Raw genomic sequence first — 10,034 nt, 5'->3', positions numbered from 1 at the left:
TTCGAATTTGGGAATGAACATGTTGATATAACGACCAATTGACATGAGGGAGATTGAAACGTCTGAGAGGTCTTTGTGGACACTACTGGATTCAGTGGATTGAAGTCAGTGAGTATTTGAGGATCCAAGGTTGTAGTTAGAGGGTACATACTCCTGCAGATGCCACCGTGCGACCGGATGCATTGGTTGGCTACTGCTATGGTCGGTCATCCGACTTCACACATGATGATACGTGGAAGTATCTCACCTCGGTGATGCACTACCTAGTAGACTGGCCAACGAGAGCTGAGATTGACAGGTAATCGGAAGGTAAGCGTCAAGCCATGCTGCGCTCGAGAGATATTGCATTTTTGTCTTCCAAGAATCACTAACCAATGAGATTAGCACCTGAAACATACCCTATGTGCCTCTCCATGTGGAAATCTCTTGGGGTTGAACCCAGAGATTCGAGCCTATAACTGTACTCGTGTAAATCGTCCTTCTTCCTGACCATGTTTATGTTCACGTGCTTTATCTATCCGAGAGCGGCAATTCTCCGGCGTATGAAACGCCCAGACGCGCCACCTGCGGGCGTATTACCTCTTCATGTCAAGGGTCCACTCTTTCGGCCAACTTCGGTATTTTTTCACCTTTGGTGCCGATTTACTGTGTGCTGTTGATGCCCGCTTGTTTAGAGCAGTAGCAGGACTAGGCAGTAGGCACTCGTAATCCTAGGGAGCGTTGACGGTGGATATTCGTATCCCAGCGCTCGCGTAGAGACTGTGGAGCGACTCTGAACTCCGGACTCCAGACCCCATTTTATGGAATTTCCAAAGCGGTCATTTCCGAGTGATAAGTGGGGAAACATTCTTCCAGCGAATGGAAAGATGGAAGCGATCGAACGCGGTAGACATGCATCAAGGACGCTGTACATACAAAGAAGACCCGGGGAAATCGGCATGCGGGGGACCGGCAGCTGCAAGCAACTGACGCTCCAGAACAATGGAGACCACGTGATGTACACGCACGGATCTCAAAGACTTCAGAAGTTCAGAGTCATTTTGGAACCTTTAACTAACTACCTAGGTAGCAACTAGGTAGGTACGTAATACTTACAATATAAAAGCTGACGATATAAGCTCCTTGGTGCTGTGGTACCTACCTAGGGGATACGGTATTACGGTTGACGCAGTGGCGGTCAGGAGGCAGGACTGAGTAGGGTCAGTACCTGAGTATTATTGACTCAGTACTACTGCTGAGTGTTGAGTCGATGGAGCTCCTTGTCCAGCAACACGTCTGAAAGTAAGGAGCACCGACCGCCGAGGCTCGTGATCAAGACACTTACCGTAATTGGGGAACCTCATGGGTCAAGCTTTGCTCTTGCAGCCCCAGAACATCACGAGGTCGACCATCGTTGCCACATGGCCAAGTCGCAATGGCATCACTTCAACTGGACCGACGGGTGGAACTCGGGCTGCCGATTGAGCCGATGTCTCGCGGTGATCAGCGCTAGCTCACTCGACGTGACAAGGTCATCTCCATCGAAAACCATTTTGTTTCAGCCCAGCATGGCCAGGGACTATTACGGTAGGTACGATGTTCGGATGTACTAGTAAGTACCTCTGATGGGTCCATATCTCCATTCAAAGCAATCACATGCTGGTCCACCCCCGAGTGATCACCAATATTGTCGCACTTCCAGTCGCCCCGGATTCCCCAGACTCGGCGAGGTCTTCTGTTTAGCCTGCGACTCGATGCGCTGTGCAGTTCCGCCCCCCGCCAGGTTTCACCCACGGTCCGGTGTCTGCGGAAAACAAGAAAGTTTCACGGGACATACTGGAGTCGGTTCCCGCCCCCGCCTCCGCGTTCTTCTCGGTTGCACAGCTTCGGCGTAGAACAAGGTTCGCTAATGCTAGAGATCCTACTTGATTGGTACGGGTTCTGTCAGCATTGCAGGGAAGACCGGTTAATTATGCCTTAACCGCCGTGTGGAAAAAGATAAGCTTCGGGCGCCGGAGAGGAGTCTTATTAACCGCATGTTCAAGTGAGTCAAGTGTTCATTACCGAGAGTCAATGACGGACATGACATTGCGGAAATGCGAAGGAAACTTCCAAAAGGTAAGAAAAATGGAGGAGAAAAGCAGGCGGGATCATGCACTGGGGACACGAGACAGAGAAAGGACGCCGTCTTGACTCTTTGAACTTGAGAATCATGTTTCGGTCAGGGGAAGAGCGTGCCATATGATTGGAACACGCGTTGGCCCAGGGTTTTGCACACTTCAAAGTCTCCGACACTTGATCGACTTGTCTACCCTGCCGATCCCTCTCCATTGATCCCACAAACACGTCTTCTCGCGTGGCAGGGAGATCGCCAGTGACTCCAGTTCATCTGTAAGGTACGATGATCACCATCAGGTCCGCATCCACCAGGAGGCCGCGACTGTGAGCCGGCGACCCGCCTCATACTAGCTTGGATCGAAAGCGCAGATTTCTTGGTATGTCTCATAGATGCCATGGAAATTTGAATTGAATCAATTACCCGTGGAGTTAGGTCCAGGGTTCGATTCCACACCGGGTTCTCCACCCAAGGAACCATGTCTCCAACGGTTCCTGCCAGCAAGCATGCAGGCTTTCTTCTGTTCTAAGACCTCCATGAAGCTACATGAGTGCATTGAGGCTCCAAAAAACCTAGTCATTGCCGATCCAAGCGTCATCGTTGAGACGGTAGGTGGATGAGGACCACCTCAAGTGACGAGAGAGACGACGGGCTCAAGTGCCTGGACAAATGAACCCGGACAATGCGATGGCGGGAGGCAAAGCCGTTGCTCGTCCATATCTTTGATTTTTACAGGGCTGACGGGCTGGCGTCTCTTCCGTCGAACTCATTTACGAGTACATATCACGCTTGGTTGTATCAAACATACGCGTCTAAATAGGTAATGAACGACGGGAATATTCAATTGGTTCCTGGATCTTATCTATTCACGGGCTACGGCCAATACTTACCTAGCTGTTCCAATACTTACCAATTTGGCCAAAGCTTGGTGACGATTCTTTAATACCCTTGTGGATTGGAAGATCTGCCCGGGGAGCTCGCGTCTGGTATGGATGGCGATTAGCGGGAGACCTATATGTATATACGAGGTGGAAATTCATGTGTCTTTTGACGGATTTTGATGCCCGTTGAATCACTGGCCAGATCAGCTGGGTCCGTATACCCAGCGACGATATAATCGGTGCTGGTGCATAATTAGTTGTGTTGAGAAAACATCGATCAGATCGGTGGATATATTGCCCGAGCGGGTGGGGCCCATTTGGATTGTTAAATTTGTGCTCCGTTCAATCAGTAGTGATGGACTTTTGAATGGACATATATCGACGGCCTAACCGTACCTCCAGAAAAACATGGAACGCACTTACCTACCTCATGACCGCAAACAATCAAAGAATCAAGGTGATGTAGTCGGTTCCCAGGGCAAGTTTCCACCTACAGAGGTTGAGTAGGCGGCGCGACTAGTACCTACGTCGCGACCGTCTGACCTGACAACCACATAAGCGAGTTAGATTCGGTCACCAGCTCACAGCCTATGAGCCATTAGCTTGTTCGCAAAGAAATCTTACGACACCGTATAAATACGCTAGTCATGCGGATTGCGGACAATTTTGTGCGAGTCCAGCGTGCGGGGGATCATATACGCGTAGGGCCGATAGGTTGAAGGTTCAACAGTTCATGAAATCAAGTGTGTAATCGTCGACGTGGTCCTCGTGGACCGAGACCACTGGGAAGCGGGCGGCATGTGGACAGCTGCGCTCCTCAAGCCCAATGGTTAGTTTAGTCGTGCCCACCGTCCACTGGCCCAGGTAGTTGAGTCCACTGCGCGGTGTGCCCAGTGTGCCCACCGTACAAAGCCGGGGCTTTAGGTGTGGACTAGTCTCGGTTAGGCAGTTTCCCAATTCGGGGGAAAGAGGAGCGTGACCCAATTTTTACGGTACATTTGAAGCTGCTCATTGGCGGATATTTGAGATCCATCCGGGGGGGTCCCAGCGCGGGGTAGCAACCGTCCGGGGTAGAATGGACCGAGCCCACCACCGCCCATGGCCGCATGGGTGAATCTGGAAAAAGGATGCTCATCGTTTGTTCCTCACGTATGACCACTGTGATCATCGACCTGATCCCCGAATTCGATCAACAGATGCGATGTCAAGCTTTCAGAACCGCACTGGCACTCCTGCATGGAGGACCAGGCGTAACAGAAGATAGATCGGCCGGCTTGGCGGGACCTGGGATGGCGGTACGCGAGATCTTGGTACATGGAGCCAAGCCACGCACTTCCTCAGTGGTCGGGAGAAAAGCTAGCGCTGAGTCTTACAGTTTTTGGGGGCTTTCAGGCGGTCGGTTAAATTCCGGGAGAGTGACTGGATGGCGCGTAGCCGAAATGAACCGCTCGCTGGCAGGCAAACAAGCCGCTTCCATGCTTTCTTCCCGCCAGCCCATTTTTTGACCTGACCGCTCGGTAGGGGGAGGGGGCCTAACTCAGGCCGGACTTGGTTTAGCTGACTTTCAAGAGTCCTTCTGGACTCTCCTTCGCCTACCAGCAGTAGTCTTCCAACCTGGCACCGCTCCAAAGCGAAAGCAGGAAATCTCCGGCGGCGAATGACAGACCTCCTCTAGCCTCTCCTACAGACCCGCACCGGCCCAAACTCCAAACTCCAGGTTCCAGCCTTCCCGACTCCAGAGTCCAAACCCCAGACCCCAGAAAGCGTCCAGAGTGTGGTGGTGGGTGCGTGAGCTTGCCACTCCAGCCGACATCCCCGCAAAAAGCCACCACTCTCGGTGCGCTTCCTCCCGACTCACACATGACAATTAAAGTGAAAAGCGGCACACCAAGTGATACTCCCGACAACCTTGCCCCCTTCGGAGCCAATCACAACAGACCGACGCTGTTGCTACTGTCGCGTCCGGCAAAAAGGTCTTTCCCCCTCCCAAAAGTCCAGAAAACCCGGGAGTGGATACGCTTCAGGACTATTGCACCACTACAGTAGTACACTGGATGGTGAGGGTCAAGTGAAGTCTGAAAGGTGCCCTCGGTCACGCTCCACCCGCAAATTGAGCTAAGATCAGGTCTCAACCTTGAACCCACACCCGTCTTCCCTCTCACTCGTCACAAGGTGACCGTGTGCAGGTATAAAGCTCTCAACCGATCCGCCCCCCTGCTCGTCTCTCCCTTCTCTTTCCCGATCTCACTCGTGTCACTCCAAAACCCATCAACATGAGCGTCGACACAGAGAAGCACACCACCGCGCAGGAGATCGAGGCGCAGCCCAGCTCGACGGGCGGTCCCGTCTACGATGTCAACGAAAAGGTCGACTATGACCGTGCCGGTGCCATCGAAGCCGAGGAGGCCGAGCACCGACTGACGGTGCTGGAGGCTGTCAAGGCGTATCCGGCAGCCAGTTGGTGGGCCTTTGTCATGTCCTGCACGATTGTAAGTACTATACACCCTCGAGTCGACGCGACACGCCGGGAGACGGATGTATCTAACATGCGGTATAGATCATGGAATCCTACTGTGTCTTCTTGATGGGACAGTTTGTCGCCACTGACGCATTCGCCAGGGCATTTGGCGTGAAGAGTACGGTGACTGGCAAGTGGATCATCGAGGCGTCCTGGCAATCTGCCTTCCAGTGCAGTGGACCCCTCGGTGCCTTGATCGGTGTCTTCGTCGCAGGTCCCATCACAAGTTGGATCGGTTACCGCTGGGCTACCATTGGAGGGTTGATGGCCTTGAACGGCTTCATTTTAATCTTCTTCTTTGGCAACAGCAACGGCATGTTCTTCGCTTCCCAGATTTTGGAGGGTATTCCATGGGGTATCTTCATCGCCAATGCACCCGCCTACTGTGCTGAGATTGTCCCGATGAGACTGCGAGCTCCGGCCACACAGATGTTGCAAATGTTCTGGGCTATCGGCTCCATTATTGTGGGTGGTATCACCTACCACTACCAGTCCAAGGAGGATTCTTCAGCCTACAGGTGTGTACCGTTTCCCTTTTCCGCACCTGACTCATGACGAGACAGAGTACGCTAACGCTTCATGTCAGAGTCCCCATCGCCCTGCAGTGGATGTTTCCTACCCCTCTCGCCATCTTGATGTTCCTTGCCCCCGAATCCCCATGGTGGCTGGTGCGCAAGGGCCGCCTAGCGGAGGCCGAAAAGGCCGTCAAGCGTCTGGGCCGTGCGGGCGCCAATGATAACCCGTCGGACAAGGTGGCCATGATGCGTCGTACCATTGAGCTCGAGAAGAGTGAGAAGAAGCCTAGTCTGGTAGAGCTCTGGAAAGGCACCGACCTGTACCGGACTTTGATTGTCTGCGGTGTTTATGCTTCTCAGAACTTGACTGGTAACCTGATCGCCAACCAGGCTGTTTTCTTCTTCAAGCGTAAGTTTTTGGACCCTGTGTATCCTTTGTCTACCTTCGTCATGCTAACACTACCTCAGAGGCCGGTATGGCGGACAACACCGCTTTCGCATTGGGTCTCATCACTTCGGCTCTGCAGTGGATCATGGTCATGCTCTCCTGGGTCCTCACCACCTACCTCGGCCGTCGCACCATCTATGTATACGGTCAATTCATCAACTGTGCGTTCCTGGTTGCCCTCGGTATTGCCGCTTCCGTTGGGAGGAGCAACGCCGCCAGCAATGCTCAGGCCTCTTTGGGTCTCATTGTCTCAGTCCTGTTCTGTCTGGGACCAGCCCCGGCCTCATGGGTCATTATCGGCGAGACCCCGTCCGTTCGTCTTCGTCCTCTGACTACCGGTATCGGCCGTGGCGCCTACTACCTGGTCAACATTCCTTGCATTTTCCTGTCCAGCTACATGCTGAACTCCGATAAGTGGAATCTCGGCGGCAAGAGCGGTTACATCTGGGCGGGTACTGCCTTGTTCTGCTCCGTGATGTCGTGGGTCTTCATCCCTGAGATGAAGCACCGCTCGTTCCGTGAGATTGACATTCTCTTCAACCGTCACGTTCCCGCTCGCAAGTGGAAGCAGACCGTGGTCGACATTGGCGATGATGAGTAGATAGTTTGTGGCCTTCGACACCGTGGGGGTGGCTTTTGCTGGTACATCAGATTACGAGATGCAATTGATACTTAATGCATTTAATTCTATTCCATCGGTTTTCGTTCCTGGTATTCCTTCCCCATGTCATTCAGAATATAGAGGCTTTGTTGTCCCGGCTTTCTCTAATTGACAAGGTGCACTTCTTATGAAATAGATTGGTCTGTATCATGACCCATTAAGCCTAGTTCCCTCACTTTAGAAAGAATAGGCAAATTTGAACATAAAGACGGACTGTGAAATCTTCGGCTAAGCACTAACGAGTCAATCTCAGTCCCGCTCAGCTTTGTGCATTGCCGCTTCGGTTTCGCCGTCGACTTGCAATCGCTTGTAGGCCGAGTGTGGTGTTGCATAAAACCTAGGTAAGATTTTGGAATCGGTCGATCGCCCTTTCACCGGATTCGAAGCGCGTTCTATACCTATCGATCCTGAGATGTCTTCTGAAAACACCGTACAATTGCATTTTCTACTTCCTAAGAGCCCAATGTCATGAATCGGGGTATACCATGTTCGTCTCCAGTTTTGCCATCATATGGCTGACATGCCGATTGATACTCGGATTGCCAAGTTGCATTGTTGCGTGGCTGAGAGCTCTTGTTTGACGACGATGGAAAGCCAGGTTCACAGGTGAAACTGACAGCGTAGGCTTCGCCGCAGCGTGGATTGAGACGGCCCGGCAATCAACCCGTCTGCGTCTAGTCTCAGTCTCTCTGCAGCGTCTCAACAAGTCTTCTCTAAACAACTGGCCATCCAGACGAAAAGTCAATCTGATTCCACCCGAATCGTTTCTGACCATCCGCAAATCCCACTGTAGTGTCAACGTAATGATAATAGAGAACTGGGCCGAGGCTAGAATCGGTGAATACACCCCTGCACCAGTGAAACAGTTAGCCGGTCCTCGACCGATATGAACAAGATCAATCGATGACTTACTGTCCACCTGGTCCGTACACGGTTCCGTGACTTTCCAAGACAACACTGCCGCCGCCGTTCGTGCATGCTATGCCGCGTTTGTCCACCTGAATTCCCAAGGCATATCAGCGCAGGATTCTTTCCCCATGGAGAGGCTGGGACGGGAAGATTGCATAGACTTACGAATCCACCTTTCGGCGAGGTTGACCGACAGACCATGATCTTGTACTCCTCTCCGGGCGCCGGTCTGGTTTTGTCATAGTTACAGCAGATGCCCGACGAGTAGAAAAGATAATAAAAGTTGCCGTGTTGGTACATGTAGGCTCCTTCGACTGCATGTGTACCTGTCGGTTGGAACGCAATGTTATAGGAGGACGAGGCAACCTTGGTTGCAGCCGAGTCCATTGGCGCTTGGTAAATATCATGCCAGAACGACCCAAAGTTCATGTAGTAGAGTCCGTCCGCGTTGATTAAGTTGCCATCGATGGCATTGTAGGGCTTTGAGGCGGATGAGGCAATCCCGGTGCTACCAAGGTCAGTCCAGGAACCGGGTTCCATTGTCGCTGACCTGGCCAGACCGATCGCCGAATTTTGCGAGCCAAACGTCGACACCGAGTAATATACGTGGTATGCACCATTGACAAAATGTGCGTCGGGGGCCTAATATTTTTCACACGCAGTTGTCAGTTGTCACCCCTTGGCATGAGTGGGAAACTTCAATCCCAGCGCATATGAATAATCAGTCAGGCTGCGGTGATTCATTGAACAAGAAACCATACCCAAAGATCGTTCCGACCAGCCAGGTTGATAGAAGACCCGGATGGAAGCATAGATCCGAGACCCGTCCAGGGACCAGCGATCGAAGACGCGCTGGCGTATGAGATCTTGTTTCCGGTCGAGAAACGAAAGTACCGACCATCAGAGGTTCTCTGAATCACACTCGGGTCATGAACAACGCATTCTCCCGAGCAGCGCCCTGGATTCGCAAAAGCGTGAACAGAAGTTGTAAGCAGTGAAAGAAAGACAATGGTCTTGCTTAGAGCCATCACTGCGGGTCGGAAGAATGTCCTTGTTAGGTGTTGATCCTGTATATGTGTATCGTGGCTTCTGAGATCATTTTCACTCCTGACCGGGGACAGAAGCACACTAAATAGCGAAAGCGAGAACCTGGGAGAGAATTAAAGCGATCAATCGTACCACAAAAAGTGAAACAACATGGCCGTGTACCTATGGAAATGCGAAGGTTGCCATACGCTTACCTGCTGATGTGTAGAGAAATGGGTGAATTCGCGGGTGGGGCTGCCAAGGACCTCCCAAGGCTCTGAAGAAACTAGGACGATAGTTGATAGGCTCGCCCGAAGATGTTAGTGATCATGTCAAACACAACTATAACGGGAGTGAGACACCCATCTGTGGATACGACCCCCCTGTCATTATAGCTAATCTGCCGGCAACAAGGGTGCGGAGTACCAGTCGACTCGAAGTGGAAATGCATGAACAGGTCGAAGAGGAGATAGCAGGTGTCAAGGACACCGGGTCTTGGAAAGAAATTGGCTGGTCACTAGTGTGAAAATGTCATGCCCAGGCGGCTAACATGTACTGTTTCTTCGCTTGCTCACCTTTTTTGGTTTCTGAACATAAAACTCAATTCCCGAGGTCTCGGATACAAGTGTGCTTGAATTTATAGAAGGAGTGTCGAAGTGCGACATGTCAACGACGCTCGTTGTATAAACTATCAATAAAAGGAAGGCTCCCGGACAAGCCCACTGACACCAGTGACTAGGTTACAACGTGAAAAACAGTACCACCCTCAATCGTGGCTCGTGACGGTGTCTGTATATCACTCATGGAGATCACATAAAGGTTGAACCAGCTCGCCCAAGTGAGTCGCACTAGTGAGGCTAGTTATTCTGATTTCGACCCCCAGAACTCGTCGGAGTTAACGACGGGCAATATTTTCAATGACAACAATAAAATCAACAGAAACCCTCGCAAACTGTAACTTCTCGCTCTATTTGCGACCCT

The 10,034-nt window shown here is 51.8% G+C and overlaps 2 protein-coding genes across 2 annotated transcripts; one reads left to right on the top strand and one right to left on the bottom strand.

Moving 5' to 3' along the window:
- Positions 1 to 5,249: 5,249 nt before the first annotated feature.
- Positions 5,250 to 7,058, top strand: N7539_009500 (uncharacterized protein; the record flags this gene model as incomplete). The annotated part of the gene is made up of 4 exons (XM_056939095.1): positions 5,250 to 5,465; positions 5,534 to 6,012; positions 6,081 to 6,418; positions 6,478 to 7,058. 4 exons carry the CDS (start codon positions 5,250 to 5,252, stop codon positions 7,056 to 7,058), a joined length of 1,614 nt encoding a protein of 537 aa, XP_056785590.1.
- A 773-nt stretch (positions 7,059 to 7,831) lies between these two features.
- Positions 7,832 to 9,055, bottom strand: abnA (putative extracellular endo-1,5-alpha-L-arabinase; the record flags this gene model as incomplete). The annotated part of the gene is made up of 4 exons (XM_056939094.1): positions 7,832 to 7,967; positions 8,031 to 8,116; positions 8,193 to 8,669; positions 8,789 to 9,055. The coding sequence occupies 4 exons, from the start codon at positions 9,053 to 9,055 to the stop codon at positions 7,832 to 7,834; spliced, it is 966 nt and encodes a 321-aa protein (XP_056785589.1).
- Between the last annotated feature and the right edge of the window lie 979 nt (positions 9,056 to 10,034).

The sequence above is a fragment of the Penicillium diatomitis genome, assembly GCF_028827545.1.
Source record: "Penicillium diatomitis strain IBT 30728 chromosome Unknown utg000018l_segment0_segment0, whole genome shotgun sequence".
NCBI lineage: Eukaryota > Fungi > Ascomycota > Eurotiomycetes > Eurotiales > Aspergillaceae > Penicillium > Penicillium diatomitis.
Note: the sequence above shows the minus strand (reverse complement) of the source record. Positions and strands in the feature narration are given on the sequence as shown.